Source organism: Molothrus aeneus, chromosome Z (genome assembly GCF_037042795.1).
Source record: "Molothrus aeneus isolate 106 chromosome Z, BPBGC_Maene_1.0, whole genome shotgun sequence".
In the NCBI taxonomy this organism is placed as follows: Eukaryota; Metazoa; Chordata; class Aves; order Passeriformes; family Icteridae; genus Molothrus; species Molothrus aeneus.
The window spans coordinates 10,963,110-10,983,905 of record NC_089680.1 but is presented as its reverse complement, the minus strand read 5'-3'; the positions used below and the strand labels follow the sequence as shown (position 1 = coordinate 10,983,905).

General features: G+C 42.2%; 2 protein-coding genes across 2 annotated transcripts in view; both read left to right on the top strand.

Annotated features, from left to right (window-relative positions):
* Positions 1-5,649, top strand: part of RANBP3L (RAN binding protein 3 like) — a 32,407-nt gene extending 26,758 nt beyond the window's left edge. The window contains exon 15 of the mRNA XM_066569066.1: positions 3,149-5,649. Within this exon, the coding sequence (XP_066425163.1) occupies positions 3,149-3,192 (44 nt within the window). The 3' untranslated portion in view covers positions 3,193-5,649. The remainder of the gene's footprint in view (positions 1-3,148) is intronic.
* Positions 5,650-10,583: 4,934 nt separating this feature from the next.
* NADK2 (NAD kinase 2, mitochondrial) overlaps positions 10,584-20,796 on the top strand; it is a 32,400-nt gene continuing 22,187 nt past the window's right edge. Inside the window, exon 1 of the mRNA XM_066568777.1 lies at positions 10,584-10,931. Within this exon, the coding sequence (XP_066424874.1) occupies positions 10,584-10,931 (348 nt within the window). The remainder of the gene's footprint in view (positions 10,932-20,796) is intronic.

Sequence of the window (20,796 nt, the reverse complement as noted above, 5' to 3'; positions counted from 1 at the left end):
TGGGGAGATGTTCCAGCACCCAACCACCCTCTGGGGAAGAACCTTTTCCTAATATCCAGCCTAAACCTCCCCTGACACAACTTCAGGCCATTCCCTTGGGTGCTGTCACTGGTCACCACAGAGAAAAGATCAGTTTCTGCTCCTCCTCTTGCCCTCTTGAGGAAGTTGAAGACCCCTGTGAGGTGTCCCCTCAGTCTTTTCTTCTCCAGGGACAACAAGCCAAGTGACCTCAGCTGCACCTCATACATCTTCCCTTAATGCCCTTCACCATCTTGTTATCCTCCTGACAGACTGCAATACCAAACAGATATACAAGTTAAATATTTATTTTGATTTGCAGAAACTTCTGATACAAATATTCAGATCGCAGCCAGCAAACAGATTCTGAAATGTGTGAGGTGTTGGTTTTTTTTTTTTTGTCCTTTCAGTCTAAGCATCTGTGCCTCATTTATTCCAGTTTGTAACAACAGTTTTAACAATCCCTTTTCAAGCACTTTTTAAATGGCTTCTAGCTCTTCTGCTTATTTTAATCTCTTCTCAGAACCACAAGGTTTTAATTTGCACAGATTTCAGTTACTGGTACCCAAGTCACTCTCCACCTTCAGACATTCAATCTCACTCATGACTGTCCCTGGAGCTCCCTTTTACAAAAATGGAAGAATAATAGGCCTTATGGGTTTTGAACAGGAAGAGGTCAGTTTTAAATATCAGCATACAAATGTCCATTTAGATACAAGAGAACAGATCCTGGTTTTTTAAGAGCGTTAGTTTTAACATTTTAATTTTCATTCTTTCATTTTCATTGAAGGGTGTATGTGAATAAGTAATCTTCTTTATATTGATGTAACTCAGTTTCAGAGATTACCTCTCCTTAAGAAAATATAAATGTTAAGAAGCCTAAGTCCTCAGGGACTGTTTCTTTACAAAAGATATGAGAATTTACAAAATATGCCTGCATTTTATGTCATTCCATTCTATTTGTTTTCCTCAACCCCCCCCCCCCCCCCCGCTGTGGTTTTCTTTTCTTAATATAGCAATTTCCTTCTTGTTAAAATGAACTCATGCAGTTGCCTAGATGATGTATTTCATGACACTGTAAAAGACATCAAAAATTAGATCTTTATTATCTTTATAGTATCTTTATAATGATTGTCTTTAGTGCTTGAGACTGAAGAAGAAAGCAAATATGATATACTTAGTAAGTGAATTATGGATGTTTAAGTGATTCTGTATATTTGCAAGACTGTTGTAGGCATTCCTTACAGAAAATTCTTAATCTACAGTATGTTAATGCTATATACAGACAATGTATAAGGTAGCAGAGATTTTTGTATGATTTCATGAGTTCAGTATAGACATTTATTCCAATATTTTTTAAAATTCCTAGTTGATTTGCTTTACTTTTCATAAAGTCCATAAAGAGAAATTTGCTGTGCCTGATATTTTTATCAGATCATATTTTACCAGTTACAGCCTAAATATTTTTACCAACAAAATGCTCTGTAAATCTAAGTGGAGAGAAAAAGAACAATTAACCTTTAAATAGATTTTGAGAGTGGATGGGGCCAATAAGTCTTTGGAAAGTATTTATCTTTTCTCTCTGCCTATAAAGTGAGCTGAGGAAGTGAATTTTGACTGAACAGTAAACTTCTTGGCTGAACAAAGTCAAACAAGTAAAATACATGGGAGATACAAGGACAGCACTGTCACTAGGCAAAGAAAAGTTTTATGCATTAGTTCTTATACTCCACCTCACTGATCTGAATTCTTCTCCTAACATCATCCTGATTGAGGAATCATCTCTTTTGAGTGAGGTGTCCTCTCTGTAATTTTATCTTAGAAGCTATTAGAATGAATTCAAAGATTCTGGAATCTTGGACTGGGTAAGTCCCAAGAAGTACCATACCCAGCCATAGACCTTACAAGAAAAATCACAGCATGCAAAGATATAAGAGTGTATCCCATATGGATCCACAAAGAATTGCATGGGTTTTCGAGACTACTGGTATTGAGAGCCTGTAGTCTCCAAACATCAGTAGTGTGTTGGTCTGAGAGCCAGACAGTATCCTAATATACAAATGCAAAAAAGCACATGCATTTGCAGAACTGAACAATGTTTTAGGGACCCTTTCTGGTCCACTCTACATATACTCCCATCTCAGTTTCATGAGGACTCTCTGTTATGCTGCAGTTTATCAAGATTTAAAATGTTACAAGAGCTTTCTTTCTATTTTGCAGTAAAGTACTTTTAAACTTCTTAAATGAACTGGCTCTTCAGCAACTCCACAGTAACTCGTGAAAAACTGCTTTGTTTGGCATTTCTTGTCAATTTACTTTAAATTCTTCTCAGTTGTTAAGGATTCCAAACTATAAAGCTAACACACACATACCTGATGGTGATTAAAACTGAGGAAGAAGGAAAAGTTAAGAATTAACTTCTTTGGAAGTTGGAGTTTCTCTATTCTTTTCAGCAGGCACCAGTAATATCTAAAGCAGAGAAAAAAGACACTCTATGATTGGTTTTAAATGCTCCCATATCAGGAAAGAGAAGGGGGAAGAGCAGGTTTAATATTCTGACAAACACAAGCTTTCATTTCACTTGTAAAAGATTTTAAACTCTTGGTAAGTATTTAGGGGTAGCCAGATGGTAGTAGCAATTTCTAAGCAGATACTGTGGTAGTGGTATTATGTGTCTGACATTATTAGTCAGTTCTACCTACTTTCTGCAGATGAGTCAAAGTCACAGAGATTACGCACCAAAACCACTTTCTCATAACCAATGAGCTGTTTGAAGGTATGTTGGATTTCTCTCAGTTTTCTGAGCATCTGTAATGAAGTCTTAAAGCAGTGTACCTCCATAGAGTGAGATAATTTGCATCCCGGGTACATTGCCCTACCTAGACATCAGATTCCTTAGTGTTTTTTGTGCTTGTCTTTATTGACTTGGAGGGTCATAGGCTTCATTCATGATTCACATGCTCAAATATTTGTGAATAATCCTCTGTTATCTAGTTACCTATTTACCTAAACCAGGAACTGATCATATCCAAACTTTAACCTACTGCTTTGGTATTATGAAATGCTGGATTGTTTCAAAACATGAATATGCTCAAATAAGCAAGATTTTTTTCAATAAATTCTTTTCCAGATCATTCTAGATGGAACCGCAGGCAGTCTGTTGTCTGCTCATGATATCTGCCAGAAGTTACAACAGCTCAGCTGGGAACTCATCTTCCCAAAATGTCTAAGCTGACTCATCAGCCCCTGGAGGGAGGAAATGAGATGCATATTACTTTATTACTTTTAAGTAGAGATTAATTTTAGAGACAGCTTAAGTTTAATTCATTGAGAAAGAACTTCAGATGCACTATTGAGGATTCCAGGCAGCCTGCTTTGCACTGAGCTGTGAATAACACCATGGATTCCAATAGTCAAGAACTGTTACAAAAGTCTTTCAATTTTAGAATTAAATATATTTAGATACATTATTAGAGTGAGGAATTTTATAGGGGATAAGTACTTGTTCATCATATTGATGGATAATACCACATAAGCATGAACTAATAATAAATGTGAACAGATATTTGTTACTTTTAATCTATTATTTAAAAGATACATTTGGAAAGCTTTAAATTTTGCTTCACTGAAAACATTTATTTAAAATTGTGTGGTAACATTCAGCATCCTGTTTGCAAGAACATGCAAGCAAAACCTGGGGTGGCAGTTTAGCGTGACCAAGGCCTATAGAAACTAGCCCCTCTAGAAACACCCCCTGTACAAGGGGTTATATTTAATGTTTATTTTGAAAATATCTGGAGTGGTATACTTGCTGCAGAATTTTGTTTAAGGGAAAAGAACCATGATCTGCATCTTTCAGCTGTATGCACCAAAACAATTCACCATGAAGAAGTAAAAGCCCGTTCTAAGGGCTATATCAGCTTTAAAATTTAAAGTGTATCTGCTTGCTCATGAACACCTTTCTAGCTGAACAAAACAAACACCTGCACTTGTGTATATTAACTGTCCCTTTGATATACACAAATAAATGCATGCACAGTACAACAGGATATTTACATTAAATGTGTGAGATTATCTGAGATTTTTTCTGCCTTAGCTGTTGCTATTCCTAACAGCATCATTCATAAGTATGTTACACATTCTCATGTGCACAATAATTCCAACAGTGGCCAAAACAGTTGCTCTGTAGAAGTCATTCCACAAATTAATGCCTTCTACCTAAACATTTTTGTGAGAAAAAAACTCCAATTCACCTGTGAATCAAGACTTGCAGGGTCATTCAAAAGCCCATGCAAAGTCAGACACACTATTTATGTTCCATGTTTTCATTCTGTCAAAATTAGAATTTGTCTGCAATCTCTCCACTGCCACTTCCCTGATCTCCTGCACATTGTTTGTCATCCTCAGAGCTGAAACAATGTTCTGAAATATCTCCAGTCCTTTTAATTAAGGTAATTGTAATGATTTCTCAATCTAAAAAGCTGCAACATACCTGATCAGTCAAGTTACAATTTAGTTTTCCCATTTGAACATGGTATGAAGTTGGAACAGTACTAGTTTCTTCCTGAATTCTCAGTACACTGCCAAGATTAGTATCCAGATGAAACTGAAATAGTTGTCTGGATTACACTGAATGTAATGGCCCACCAAAATTAGCACTTGTCTGACATTGATTTAGTATTTGGATGACAGTAAATTTAAGTGGAACTTGATTTCTGCCTTCAGGAAAAAGGAACTGCTTCCCAACAGAGCACCTGTGTCAAACAGTGAAGCATGGAGATTCTCTTTGATTCCAGTCTGCCAGTAACAAAAATATTGTTTCCATAATGAGCTGTACATTGTGTCCTTTGTTATCAGCCTCACTCCTGACCACCACAATATTTACATCACTGACCTTCCTATTTCATTGCTGCAACTCATCCTCAGGGACAAAGCTCCATGTTATAAAAACTCAGGCAGCTGTAAAACACAGCAGCCCTATGCATTTAGCAACAGGTCATGGTGATATGTTTGCCCTGGAGTTCAGCTGGCTATGAGCTGAATGCAGAGTTTGATTTCAAAGTCTGTCCTGATAATCAAAGCTTTCTGTGGAACAGGATTTAAGCACCTTAGTGACACGATACCCCTCTAAATTCTACTACAGCTGTAAAATCCTTGGTAAATGAGGGAGGTTTTTTCCAGGGCATGGACAACAGAACTTTTTCAGACACAGGACTTAAACTTTGTAATTTGCTCCCACAGCATACAGAACAAGGTTTATAAATAAAAGCTATTTTGATCTGCCTCTTCCCAAGATCCTTACATGTATACACAAATACACATATAAACACATACACTCATGTGCACACATACTCAAACATGAAGCTTCATCTCCCAAAAGCTGAGGAGGAGAAGAGATGTTTATTTTAAAGACATTGGATACTTTGGTAATAGAGGAAAAAATTTTTGCTCTTAAAAACCTAATTATGTGTTCTCTTTAGTCTCATGGCACTAAAGTTGACTGTTCCTCAAACCTGAAGGTACACCATTATGTAATGTATTAAATTGGTTTTAAAATGTAGTTTGTCATTTTATGACACCTGGAGAGCAATTTCCGCACTTCAACAATAAACAATTTCCTTACCACTTAAATTTCTGTGTAACTAGTAGTCTTATTTTGCGTCCTAGTTAGAGCTTCCATTAGTTAAGAGTTCCATGCTGTAGAATCTCAAGACTGCTTTCCTAAGGAAACAATATGTAAGTGGTTGTGCATGCCATCCACCTATCTGTCAAACACACACTGAGTCCACTGTTCAGTTTCAAAGAATTGCACAGGAGTTAGAATGCTCTAAGACAATTTAAATTCTTGATGAATTCTTCAATGAAAATTGGCAGTTGCTGAATGACAGAAATCAGAGAAAAGCATCCTTTGAGGAAAAATTTTCAGGGTAAAATTGGTATTTTCTGAGGTGCTGGTGGGCCTAAATTGGTGTTTTTCTGCTTCCACAGCACTTTCTGGGAGGGAGGAGAAGCAGAGCATGGAAGGATAGGTCCCTGTGGCCTGAAGAGAGGTGTAGAGACATGACTCAACATGAAACCCGTATGAGCCCATGTGAAACTAGACATGATTTTTTTTTCCAGATAAAAAATCTATTTATGAGAAACCCCAGTGACTAATTTATATACATAAGGGATGTAGAGGCGGAAGATCTTATATATTCATACAGTAGTAATTTTCCCAAGGACGGAAAACTAACTGTTCATAATAATAATAATATATTCTACTAAGATTAGGAACTTCTAGCAGAATCCACTTGGATGGGACAAACTGAATGTCCTACTCTACATTCTGGAGGCATTTGTATCTCTTCATAAATCTTGTCCCTCAGGTTTTTATGTCATGCTTTTTAGTGACCTCTGAAATAGTTTTGGCAGACTGTATGAAGTTAAGAGTTAGGTAATACCTCTATTGAATATATAAATACAGGAAAAACTTCTAGCACATCTGCTTTCACTGTTAGTGACAGCCAGTATGACATGGACAGAGAGGGAAAGAGCATCTTCATTTCCCTTAGATGGGTTTTAGAGGCCTTACCACGGGGCCATGCTGACAGTAAAACTTAGAAAAAGCATGCACAGCCCATTTTACAGCAGTTCTCTGTCAAAAAAGTGGACTTCAAATCAGAACAGTTTGTGTTTCTCAAACACTAAAATTATTCATACAAAATAATGTGTCTGCAGCTGTTTGAGCATATTCAAATTGCTTCTGAAATGTTGAAGTCAATTGTATTAGACCACTTGAGGGATTGTATAGTTTGCTTTGCATAAGCAAAGAGTGGGAAGAAAAGTAGAAAAGTAAATCTCTGATAATTAAAATATGTTCTAATAGAAGCACAGACAAGAAAGCTTGCTCTTCTCATTGGTTTTGTGTAAAAAAATCAGTAATTTGCATTTATAAGAATAGCTACACTTACTATGCTTTTCTTTAAGCTTCTTCCTTGATTTTGTAATTTGGAATTTCTGAAACAAATTACATGACTAAATTATATGACTCAACTATGCAATCAGTGATGAGGGTACACATGTTGCAAGCAAAGTGCAAGCTCACGGAGAGGATCTGGGATCAGAAATTCTATCACACTTCACTTGCTAATACATTCATCTACGTGCCTTGTAGGACTCTGATTTGTTGCATGAGTGATGCTCTCTAAATGTTAGTCTGGAGTTTTCCTCTGGATTACCAGAATTAACAGCTGCAGTCAGCTGGTCTCAAAATCCGAGGACTTGGATTTATGAAATGTTACAGTGATGGTGTGTTTACCTCGTCCCCTGTGCATGCACCTAACACTGACAGCATCACCATTTTAAACACAAACAAACCACAATCATTTTCTGTTACCGGTAGCACTGAGAGTCACATAGAGTAAGTCTAGACAATGCAAATAATTGGGTAAGTTAATGATGTTATTAATTAAACTATCACAAGAAGGCATTATTCAAGGACTTCAAGAAAGAGTAGAAATGAATTGTTCTCCCAGATTGTAACTGCACTACAACCAACATATACATTCTTTTAGGTGGAAATAAACTACATATGGAGATTATCTTATATAAAACAGCTGGCACAGTTGTGCATTGCCAGTTTTACAGCTAGTGAAATAGTTTAGGGAATAATTTATTGTTTATGTAGAAATTTTTCCAGTTACTTTGTTACACAAAATATTTTGTGTATTACATAGGTATTTTTTAAAGTTCACAATATAACTTGAAGCATATAGAGCTAAGGATGTCTGGTTTTTTATGGATTTGTGTCTTGAAATTTACATCATGTATTGTACTCCTTGGTGTCTAAAATGGGCATTTCTCTGAAGCATTTTTTAACTTCAGGCAGTATTGAGGCATCTGTTTCCATGAAGAATTTTTAAATACTCTATGCCCAAACCAAACTTGGTTTTGGTCAGCAAGGGGTTCAAAAAGTTGTTACAGTAGAAATTCACTCCTAGTCCATATTTGTGTCCTACAAAGATACCAGGTTTAAATTCCTATATTTATTTGTTTAACTTTGCATGAATTAATCCATCCCCTAATGTTCTGGGTATATTGTTTTAAAGTCGTTGAAAATGGAGCATGAAGAGACATGTCACATGTCACAAACCGAATATATCTCAAAATAGGTAAAGGGTCATTTGACAGTATTGCGTGTCTTCTTGCTTTGGATCAGGTGCATGTTCAAATCAAGAATTGTAGTGAGGGAGGGGTTAGTGTCTAATGAACATTTTGTAAGTAGGTCCATTTATAAAGTAAGATGCAAACTGTATTTCATATGATATAGAAAGTTTAAATCCTTTTCCACAAAGACAATGGGGTATCAGACAATCTGTGTACTCTGACAAAGAGCTAGCCTGTCAGAGACTTCCCTCTGGGAACTATGGATTAATCACTTCATAGCCCATGCTTCAGCATTTTTTCCAGAACTTTAATCATCTACTGATTTGAATTTACATTTTAAAATAAATATTTAATATTTTATTATTATAAGCTTGCTGTGGGAATTAACTGAAAAGACCATAACATGATAATTGCATGATTTTAGAATAAAATACTGTTTCATATTCAAACTTAATGGTTGAAGCTGATTTGATTTTCAAAAATCAAAACAATTCAATATAAATAGACAATACACAAAGCACAAAAATCTTAGAGGAGCAGCTAAATGGTCAATTAAGTTATAAAATAGATACCATTCAAAACAAAGTCATAAATTTTCGAAACCTCTTATATCTCTTAGGTCTCAAGGATGTTGTATTACCTACTGCTTTGTACAACCTTAAAGTTAATGGTTATACAGAATGAGGCATTTTCTGGTCAGCAAGGGAATTAGTTATGTTTAATTGGTTTCCTGGTAATCTGTTTCGTGATATTTTCCTTCAAGGCTAAGCTAATCAGTAGACAAAAAAAATCCTCCTACCCACCAGCAAAGACTGGAGAGAACCTTTGTTTTGTGGGAAGAGCAGAATGGCCGCAGCGATGCTTATTTCCTAAGACTCCTGGCAAAGCAATGTAGAGGAGTGCTGCATTGACAGGCAGGAGTTGCTGCTTCGATCCCTTCCCCCAGGGAAGATGAAAAACAAGGTGAGTAATGAGAAATGCGTGTCTAAGTGAAGCCTTCAGTGCAGAAGGACCGTCTGTGGCAGTCGATGCCTGCACATGCAGGCACTGATAATCATGCAAACCCCCACAGAATTTCTGGACAGCTTGCTTACAATATTAAAAAGTAACTCAGGATCGATAATTTAATTTTTTTTTTTTAACCTGGACTTGCCGGACGCTGTCTCGCAACGCTGCGGGCCAGGTCCTTTCTGCCCTTCCTGACACTGGTAAATGTCACGAAGACCAGAACAGGCATGGATAACAAAAAGAACTTTTAAGCTACATGTACCTCACCAGCTCTCCGCACCAGATGCAGTATTTAGTCCTTCTAAAACACAGCACGTGCTGTGTTTTCCCACCTTTCTGAATTATTTTCCGAAAGTTTTTTGCCTCCCTCCTCAGCTTCCCAGGGAAGCAGGCCACCGCCCTTCCACCGCCTGCATGGTGCCGGCCCGCGCCCCCCTGCTCCGACGGGGTGGCGTGTCATCAGTAATGAGAGCACGGTCGCGGTCCCCCGGGTGGGGGGGACGCTGTTTAGGAGCACTGCTTAGTCTCGGAACATTGCTTAGTCTCAGAATTCCTGTCTATTCCCTCAAGCTATCTGAAGCTTTGCTAATGCACTATTATCAGTTCGTATTTGCCTTTCTGCGGTGCTGTAAAGCTATCACAAAGGCCGAGGACAGGAGCAGCAACACGTGAGATTTCTACACGCGCAATCTAAGACCAAGTAATTTCTCCCTCTTTATCTCTTCAACACTATCGCTGCCTCCCGGGACACTAAGAGTACTAGCGGGGCACTGATGGCATTGTCGCTGTCCCCTGGGACAGAGTGGAGCAGTGGACGGGCGGGTCCTGGGAACACTCTGGGGCACGGGAAGTACCGGGGGTGCTGCTGCTGAGCCCGGGACACGGGGGAGCACTGGGGAGCAGCGCGAACCGCTGTCACTCTCCCCACACGACGGGGGTCGATCCCGCACCCCTCACAGCGCCCGGGGGGCCGGGCGCGGGGACATCCCCCGCGCGCCGCCTACGTGCCTCGCGCCCCGTCCCGCGCGCCACCAGGAGCCGGGGCGGGGCCAAGCAGGGGCGGGCGGGGAGTGGGGGAGGAGGGGGAGGAGGGGGAGAGAGAGACAGGTCTCCTCTACGCTTGCGCAGCGGCTCTCCCCGGGGCGCGGGGCGGGGCACGCGGGCAGCGCGCGCTGTGCCCCGGTTGGCCGGGGAGGGCGCACGCGCCGAGGATAGCGCCCAGGCCCCGCCTCCAGGAGGGGCGGGTACCCGGCGGCGCAGCTCGCTATTGGTGGGGCGGGCGGCTGCGCGCGGGGAGGGCGGGGCGGCGGGCGCGGCCGGGCCATGTGTGCCGGGCGCCGCCGCAGAGCGGCCGTAGCCGCTGCCGGCAGCGCCGCGCCCGCCCCGGGGAGCGGCGCAGAGCCCGGGAGATGTTCTCCTCTTGGGGCTTACCCTGCGACCGCCTCCGCCTCGCTGGCCGGGCGGCAGCTCGCCGCTCCCCGCTGCTCTGCCAGCGGACGGCGGCTTCCTCCGCTCCGCCGTGGCTGCCGCTGCTCGGCGGCGCCCACCGGCGCCTACTCGCGCTTGGCGGGCTGAGCCCCTCCGTAGCGGCGGCGGCCGGGAGGGGGGCGGCGGGGGCCGCGCCGTGCGGATCCGGGGCGACGGGGGGCGGGTTCCGGCCGTCGCGGGTGGCGGTGGTGGTGAAGACGACGCGGTACGAGTTCGAGCAGCAGCGGTACCGCTACGCCGGGCTCTCTGAGGAGGACCTGAAGCAGCTGGTGAGCGGCGGGAGGGGCCGGCGGTCCCGGACAGCGAGGGCGTTGACGCGGGGCTGCAGCAGGGTCGGGGGGGTACCCAGGGTGATGCCCGGCTCCGGCGAGGGATGACCGGGGTGATGCCCGACTTCGGAGAGCTTCCCGGTGTGATACCCGGATCCAGTGACGCCGCCGGGCCGCTGTGTCCGAGTGTCCCTGGTGCTTCCCCGGGCCTTGGTGGGGCGGAGCCGGCGGCTGTGGAGGTGAGCGGGGTCGCGGCCGCTGTCCCCGGGCTCTGCCCCTGCGGCCGGCGGCTCTGCCCTCCTGCCGCTTCCTTCCCCGGCCCCTGATCCCGATAGAGCCGCCGAGCGGCACGGCCTGGAGGGGGGTACGAGTGGCGGCGCTGGACATTCATCGCTTGCAGGCTGCCGAGAAACTTGTGCAGTAAGCGTGTTTGGGTTTTACCCTCGGAGGGATTCCAGTGTCTCAGCAAACTGCAGTCTTTTTCTTACTGTATGAAGTATAAAGATCAGAGAAGTGCATGCTGTGGAAACCACAATGTTGCAAAAAATTCCCTCTATATCTTAGCATGGACTGATTCGCATTTCCTCCGTTTTTTTGCCTCACATCCTCACTCCATCCTTACATATTTTCCTCCATTCAAACAGCCACATCTCTCTCAGATCCACCCTTCTTGTTACAGTTTTTAGAAAAGCATTTTTCTTTAGTCTTTAAGGAACCTTTAATGTAAAGGTCCATTACTGAAGGTATACTGAGGAAAGCAAGTGTCTCTGAGAGTTGACATGTGCACCCAGTGTCTTGTTGTCTTCATCTCCATCATGCTCGGTGACCTCGCCCATTTCTCCCTTTACCCGGTGGCTATCTTCCAGTGTTCACTTCCCACCTGTGGGCTGAAGGATGGTACCTGCAGGAGTTACTTTGGCTGCCAGCAGTCTGTGAAGTCCATGTCATGAGATCGTATTTTTATGCCTTTATTTTGGATAAATCCATTACATTAATTTGTCCACAGATTCGTTTGTGTCTGTCAAGTCTTTGGTCTCTTACAACTGGAAATATTTTAAATCTCTGTTACTTTGCAATGTTTGGACTAAACTGGTACATGTGCTTAACTTATGTGGCAAGGACAAATGGCTGCGTAGCCTTGCTTTGTAAAGAATCAGGGATAAAATGTACAGTATCTACAGCAATGTCTGTGTGCTTCACTTGGTCTCCTATGGAATTCCTGTCCAGACATTTTTTACATGTTTTGTATAGCTGTGTAGTTATAGTTCAACAAATTGAATGTCAGTCTGTGTTAATTCTTATGTAGCTTCCTGTTGCTGAGGTGTCCCAGTACTTTATTTTATACACTGGTTAGGGGGAAAAAAGGTGTCTTACAGCTCAGCTGTAAGACTTTTTCTTCTCATTTAGCTATTAGTGAGAAATTATTTCTTGTTGTTGAATACAGAGGTTGTCCTCAGTGTGCACTTAAGCCCAGGAGAAGCAGACTGGGTTTGTTTGGTCACTTTTCCCAAACTGCTTCTGTACAGGTAGGACTGGGACACTGAATCAGTGAGCAGCATTGCACGTCCCTTAAGGTGCTCATCACTGGATGGTGTGGTAGCTGCAGTTTCTTTTTTTGTGAGAATTCATATTTTGCATGATTGGTAACCTGTATTGCCCTCAGTATGCATTTTTAAAGAAATTACTGTGAACTCAGTGATTATAATGGTTGCAGGAACACCTTAAAGTTTGTCCTTTTGGAGAAACTTAGAGGTACACAATAATTCTTGGTATTTGTGACAGTTCTAGAATTTCTTTTCTAGGACTGGTGCTTTTTTAGTATCTACCTTTCCCCTTAAAATACTGCCTTGTGAGGAGTTGCAGCAATAAGAGTTGGTGTTGCCAGGTAGACAAAGCCCAACTTGCCTAACTATGTGTGTAGCAATATTGAGTTAAGCTCCTGCTGTATGGGCGGGAATACAGAGATTTGTGCAAGAGCGCATTGAAAAGGTCTTGCAGAATTTTTTGAATCAGAAAAAAGAGAGCAAAGGAATTATCCTTGCTGCCCATCTCTTAAATTTTTTAGCTAACCTGTAAAAATTTCAGTATTTGCGTTTTGCTGTGACTCTGGTCTCAGATCTTTTTTCCTCAGAATGAGTTAATGGCAGCCTCACTGAATATGTTACTTGAAGGTTCAGAAGATTCTTATCCTCACCTTTGGAGAGATCACTTTGTAGCTGAGTGATTGCTGTGAAGTGTCCTTCCCCCACAGTGCCATTGTGGGCAGCTTGGGAACCCGATGCATTTTGCTCCCTGGTGTTAGCTGCAATCCATGTTCCCTGTGTCTCTGTTTCTCCTGGGGGGACTTCGGAAGCTGCTCCAAGGCAGCTGATCTCAGAAATGAGCCCAGGCACACTGTCTTTGGGTTTGCAGCTCAGTTGAAGTGCCACACAGAAGGCAGGGTGAGAGTGCATATGAAAGCCTCAGGCTGGGATACAGGCAAAGAGTGAAAGCAAAAGAGCACAGGAGAGGTTTGGCTCCTTTGATGCTCAGAGCTGCTGGCTGACCCAGATCTTTTGGTGGTGGGTTGCACTGTAGGGGCTCAGGCTTGGGTGATCCTGGAGGAGGATTGTAGTGTAACGGAGAAGCACGAAAGGAAGAGCATGGTGCTGTCATCCTCTGTCATGGACCTTCAGATGTCCAGACACCAGCTGTCTGAAATACAGAAATTCAGTTTCAAGGCAATATTTGAGGTTTAGATTTGAGCAGCCATACCTGGGCTTGTTGCCTTGCCTGTTGTGAGCAAAAGAGATGTTTGCAAGTTTCTAGAAGATAGCTGATGTCTGTACTTGGAAACTTCAGATATCAGTATAGCACAATTAATGAAAACTGTAGGCTTATTCTGCCTGGTCACCAAGACAGGCGAGCAGTCCTGAAGGTAGCTGTTTCAATCAGTGTGTTTATGTATTGAGGCTGAATATACAGGAAGTAACTTAATGCAGAAATGATGGTGCCTTTGGGTACTCATCCTAATGAAATGAGATTTGTTTCATGTTTAAGGAGGCTGAAGATGAATCATTGGCATACACCAATATGTGCTAAAATATTATACAGGTCATAGTATATGTCTTTATCTATGATATACACAGTATAAATCACAGTATCCTCCAAGAAGCAGAATACCAGTAATGGAGGTGACTGGCTGACATTTCTAATAAGCCATAAAGGCCCTGGGCACCTGTAGCTTAAACCCTTCTGTGGCTTTACTTTTGGATGCTATGTGAGTTGTATTATACAAACACTATGAAATGTTGCAAAGTCAAAGCTGCAGGGTCACAATTCCAGAACTCAAATATTCTTTCTCTGTGCAGACAGAGATAGGAGAGGTGAAGAAGCAGTCCAGATAGCAGAAGAGCAAAACTAATGGTGAAAAGACGGAAAGCAAGGGCTACTTTTACAGATCTACTAAATGCTGTCTTTGCTTTATGAAATTTAAGGGGCTGTTGGATTTCTAAAACTTGCAGTTACCAACTCTAAGTTATACCAATCTTTCTCCCAAGTCCCTACAAACAGTTTGCTTACCAGAAGTGACAGCAATTTGCATTTCTTGTGACCTAGCTTACTGGGATTGGCATCTAAATATGACTAGTTACAAAAATGAATGATCCAGTCAATTAGTACTGAAGGCTGTTTCATGTTCTGTTTATTTCACTCTCAGTAAATCCATGCAGAGGAACCACTGCTGTTGTCCTTATGTAAACTAAGAGAATATAATGCCCCAGTAATAGGGCTTGTTTCCTGACTTCTGGGTTTTGTTTTGTTTGATAGTGCAGATGTGGTAAGTTGCTGACTTCTCACGGCTGTAAGGTATTTAGGGAAGGTGAAAAATTTACCTGTCCAAATAAATTTCATACACAATTCTAATTATCTTTGAAAATGTCTTGTCATATGAAAAGTTAGGTTTGTCTTGGACTTAGTTGGAAGGAGGTCATTCAGTGTGGACTGGAGTTGATATTCTGTTGTGGCTGGTTTATGAGTCTTTATTTGGAGCAGGAAGGGAGAGCAAGTTGGAGGTTTGGAACAAGTTTTGCCTCTTTTGGACCACTGCAACTAATTGCTGGGGGTGGTAATCTCAGTGATGTGAAGTTCATACAGCTTTATAGAAAACTAGTGTTTGGGTAGGGAAGAGGTAACCTGTTGTCAGGATATTGTCTCCCCTGAATGCGGTCAATATGAACTTGCACGTGTGATGCATAGGGCAGCAGCAACATCCTGAGCAGGGCTGGCCAGGAAGGAAGGAGGGAGTGTTGCCCAGCAGGTAGGTGAGCTTCAGCTGGATCTCCTATGTTGTGTGCCAAAACAACCCCACAGAGCTGTGGGTGGGGTCTGGGGGGGGTGTGTGCAGCAGGACACTATCCTCCCACCCTCCTGCTCCTAATTTAGACGTGTAAAGCACCAGTTGTTGCTAGTCCATGCAGTAAAAGTTTTTATGCCTCGTAGAAAATTCCTTCTTGTGGGAAATGTACTGTTTTACCTCTAACTTGATAGGTGATGGATTTTTGGTTTTAATTACAGAAAAAATTATCTGCTATTTTTTTATATTAAGTAGTGAAAGATACCCTTTCAGTATCACTTCTGAATTACTTTTCCTGAGCACTAGTGTTACAGGCTTGTAACTCTCATACCACCACCTGAAGATATGGTTTTGGAAAATATCCAGGTATTTTGTTATTAGATTTCTGGTTTAGAAGACTGTGCTCCAATGCTGATGCCTGTGATCCTCTCAAACACTTATTTAGAAAGTAGTCAAATATTTTCAGAATACTGAGTTTTGCAAATGCAAAGAAGGCAGCAGAATGAAAAAGCAATATGCAAACTTCAAAGTTCAACTGAATTCTAATTTTAAAATAAAATCTGGTCATTTAGTAGACAACTAAAAAAAAAAGTTGCTTTTCTGAAAATCACTAAGTATGAGGGCAGTTAACTCTGTGTCCTCTTGTGGATCCATATGTATAGAGTGTATTTGAAAGTAGTATTTTTAAGTAGAAACTTCCTTAATGAATGAGGTGATACTGTGAAGTTTTTCATTATTCTGTTAAATTCAGACTGCCCATCTTTTCTTACCTTGTAATGTGAATTTTTTCAGTGGATGTTCTTTTACAGAGCACATAAAGTGTTTTAAAACTGTTAGGACTCTACTATTCTCTTCCTTATCCTGAAAAGAGGGAGAAGTACTAACTCCCTTTATTGAATTGAAGCATACAGAATTCAAGACACAGGTTATATTCCACTAGGATTATATAAAGCTAAAGATTTTTTTTTTTAGAAATAAATTTTTGAACTAATCCACTGGAAACTGAGATGTGTGCAAATACTTTTCAGGTTACACTAACTAACGTGGTGTTCATTTGTTTATCTTTACCTTTAAAATTTGATATATTTGCATCAGTGTTAAGTCACTGTACTGGCATCTGCTTTATTAAATTATTCCTCCTATGTTGTTATTCTAAGAGGGGTCTGGAAAATGATGGAAACAATTAAATGTGATGGAGTAATTATTTTTTCTGTAAGATTTGTTTTTCCAGTACACCATTCGAGTATACTCAGTCGCATATAGCAAATAGATATAAAAGTAGGGCATTTTAGTGTAATTCACCTAAATTAAACTTGGGACTGTATCACCAATCATACTATGCTGTATACAGCTGAAGAAGGCTACTTCTTGGAAGTGACTTTAATGCTGGCTTTAAGTACTTTATTAGTTGTGATTTACAGCATCATGTTGGTGTTGTGCTGTATTAATGAGAATGATTGAATTGCCTGGAATACTCAGTTTTTTTAGAAATCTTTTAGTGAAGAAAGCAGTTACCACTGTTTATAGTTAACAAAACAATTTGCTCTGCCTTAGCCTTTGAATTGCAAACCGCTATATGTATTCCTCACATGTGGTTAAAATGACAATAACGCTTTAATGTGGTGGATGAACCATTAGAAAACAGTTCATGGCATTAAAACTTTTTTTCATGTATGCTTCAAACTCTTGTCCTAAAGCAGCATTTCTGTAAAACTTCAGGAACATAATGTTGCAGTTAAATAAGCTATTACAGAAGTAATGGTTTATAAAATGCTACAATATCTGTACTTCATAGTCATTATTCTACAGAAGATACATTAGTGTACAGCAGCATTTGAAGGCATGTTGTGATGGTGTAATGGAAGTGAGGGGGTCTAAATTACTGAAGAAGAAAGTGAGGAAAATATAAGGAAAAAATTTCCTAGCTAAAGTAGTCCTCTGGACTTCTGCAGTGTAGGGGGTGGTGCAGCAAACTGGTAGAGGCATAGCAAATAGCCAGGAACAATATTGGGAAAAATACTGAGCAATTGACAGCAAGTTAGTTAATCAGTCCTAGTCAGGTAACTTCATCCTTCTGGCCTTTCTTGTGTGGTAAGAACTGACTTACTGCATTGGTTAACTTAGCACATTTTTTTAAAAGCAAGTGGCTAGAGCCTGTATAATATGTAATAATCCTGGGAAGGGGGGAAGAATTGGATTTAATGCAGCTCAACAGCAGTTTGTATTGGAAAACTTGATTTGTGTTTAAGGCCTTATGGGAGACGTAAACCTGAGCCCTGGTACTGCTGATCCACAGTAGGAGTTTGTTTTAGGAACCTGATTGGTTTCTCTGATGCTTACTCATTATTAAAGCCTTCCTGTAAACAATGTATTTTTGGATTAGATTTTTTTAGCTAATAAATGATCAGAAGCCAGTGCATTTGAACTTCACTCAGAACCTGCAGCTGCTCACTGAGACTGGTTGTAAGGTTCACTTCAGAGAGGGTTTCAGAGCACTTGTGCAAGTCTGAATGAACTAGACTGCAGGGCCTTAAAGGAGCTGGGTGTCCCAAAATGGGTTAATCCCACTGTATTACTGTACACTGTAATTGCAAACTGTACTGCCAACATAATTCTACTGAAACTGGCCCTGTTGAAAGCAAAAGGTTGAGTGTATTGGGTTTGTGTAGCCAGGTTTTGGTAGTGGGGAGGACTGCAGCTGTGGCTCCTGTAAGAAGCTGCCAGAAGCTTCCTCCATGTCTGACAGCTAATGCCAGATGGATCCAAGATGGACCCTCACCAGCACAGATCAAGCCATTTAGAGGTGGTACTGTCAACTCAGTTGGTAACATATTTAAGAGGGGAAAAAAATTACTGTGCAAATGCAATTGTTCTCAGAGAGGAGAGGATTGAGTGTGTGTGAGAGGCACAGCTCTGCAGACACAGGGTCAGTGAAGGAGGAGGGGCAGGAGCTGCTCCAGGAGCCAGAGCAGAGATTCCCCTGCAGCCCCTGGTACAGCCCTGGGTGAGGCAGCTGTGCCCCTGCAGGCCCTGCAGGCCCAGGGGGGAGCAGAGATCCACCTGCAGCCCCTGGAGGAGCCACAGCAGAGCAGGTGGATGTGCCTGAAGGAGGCTGAGACCCCATGGGAAGCCCGTGCTGGAGCAGGCTCCTGGCAGGAGCTGTGGCCTGTGCAGAGCAGCCCTCACTGGAGCAGGCTCCTGGCAGGGGCTGTGGCCTGTGCAGAGCAGCCCTCACTGGAGCAGGCTCCTGGCAGGAGCTGTGGCCTGTGCAGAGCAGCCCTCACTGGAGCAGGGTCCTGGCAGGAGCTGTGGCCTGTGCAGAGCAGCCCTCACTGGAGCAGGCTCCTGGCAGGGGCTGTGGCCTGTGCAGAGAGCCCCTCACTGGAGCAGGCTCCTGGCAGGAGCTGTGACCCCACTGTTGGCCCACAGTGGAGCAGCCTGTTCCTGAGGGACTGCACTCTGTGGAGGACCCAGACTGGAGTAGTTTGTGGAGAACTGCAGCCCATGGAAAAGAATTATGCTGGAGAAGTGTTTGAAAAATCTCCTATGGATATCTCCAGCCCCCAGGTTGGAGCAGGGGAAAAGAGCTCCTCTAGTTGAGCAGAGACCAAAACAACTTGAGACAAACTGACTGTATACCCCATGCTCATGTCCCTGTTCTGCTGAGGGGCAGAGGAGGGAGAGCTGGGACAATTGGAGGGATGGAGGGAAGGTGTTTTTAAGATTTGTTTTACTTCTCATTATCCTCTCCTGATTTTGATTCATAATAAATTCAGTTCATTTCCAAAAGCTGAGTGTGTTTAGTCTGTGATGGTAACTGGTGAGTATTCTCTTCCTGTCATTATCTCAACTTTGAGCCTTTCCTTACATTTTCTCTTTCCTATCTCATTGTGAAAGGGTGTGATAAGAGCAGCTTTGGTGAGCACCTGGCATGCAGCCAATCAGGGTCAATGTGCTACATTAAGTCAGTGACTTAGCAAATGTTGTTATTCAATAAGTCTGGAATTTTTCAGTAAATACTTAAATTAGACCATTTTTTTTTTCTAAATATGGTTGCCTTACTGTCTTGAGCCTTTATCTATAGCCAAACTATATGAGATCTGATAATGCATTTACTATTTCTAGTGCAAGAACAATTAGACCACATTTCCCCTTTTAAGAAGTCAGGCAACTTCTGTGGAAGGAGTAATATTAAGGATCTCTCTCAGACTGTCTTCACAGAAGAGGTTCTCCAGTCCTCTGATCCTCTTTGTGTCTCTTCTCTGTACTTACTCTGACAGGTCCATGCCCTTCCTGTGCTGGGAGCCCAGGGCTGGATGCAGTGCTCCAGGTGGGTCTCAGCAGAGCAGAGGGGCAGAATCCCCTCCCTGCCCTGCTGCCCCTGGGGCTTTGGATGCAGCCTGGGGTGTCTTTCTGGGAGGTGAGCTCACACTGCTGAGCCATGTCCAGCTGTCCGTTCACCAACACCTTCTAGTCCTTCTCCATGGCTGGTCTCAATCCCTTCATCCCACAGCCAGTATTGGTATTGCCCCAGCCCGAGTGTAGCCCCTTGCATTTGGCCTTGTTGAATTTTATGAGGTTTATACAGACCCAGCCCTCAAGCCTGTCAGGGTCCCATGGATGACGCCTCCACCCTCCAGTGTATAACTGCACCAAGCCTTGGTGTTGTCAGCAAATGTGCTGTCACTGGTGTGAATACAGCCAAGTACAAATGGTACTTACTTTCTGCTATAAATCGAGGGTAGGTGTGCTGTCCTGTGCCTACTGTGAGTCTCATGTCCAAACCTGGATATCTGTTGTGTGCAACCACCAAATTCAGCTCCCCCATCAGTTCAGCTAATGGCTGGTAAAAACACTAACCGTTCAGCATTGTGGTTCAAGCTTGCTCTGCCTGCCCTAGGAGACCCTTTTCTGTGGGACACTTGAAATATGTCTCCAAGGTACAGATTCCTGTTGGGCAAGTTCTGCTAAGGCTAGCTGCTCAGTTTGTGTATCTGTTTTGTTGTTGGCATTTTATTATCTAAGATTCAGAAGCTGCACCATGCTTTAATCCTATGTACTTGTATGTGGATTACTTTTACATTTTCAAATAGAGAAGCTTAATATTTCGTTAGAGCTCCTAAGAAATCCAGAAGTTTAGTGTGTGCCTGACCTTTTAGGAAAATTGCATTTGTTTTTAGCATGACAGATCCAGCTTTGTCTTAAGTAGTTAGCACTAGAACAGGATAATCACTTGCCTGTAGATTGACAGTCTGACTTTGATAATTAAGGAAGTTTTGATTGAAAGTCAAGTTTAGTCAGGAATGCTAAGGGAAGTGTGTGGCTTGAAACATGTCCTATATTCAAAGCTGTTCTAGTTCTAACCTTAATGTATTGAGAAAAATATTTTTTCTATAAGTCTGTCAAAATCTTGTTTCTTTTAAGCAGAGCAAATACTGAACACTTAACTTTGTCTATACTTGGGACACATGGTTAAATCTCAAGGGACAGTTTCTGAAAATACAGGACTTAAGGTGCCATCCTTTGCTTAGA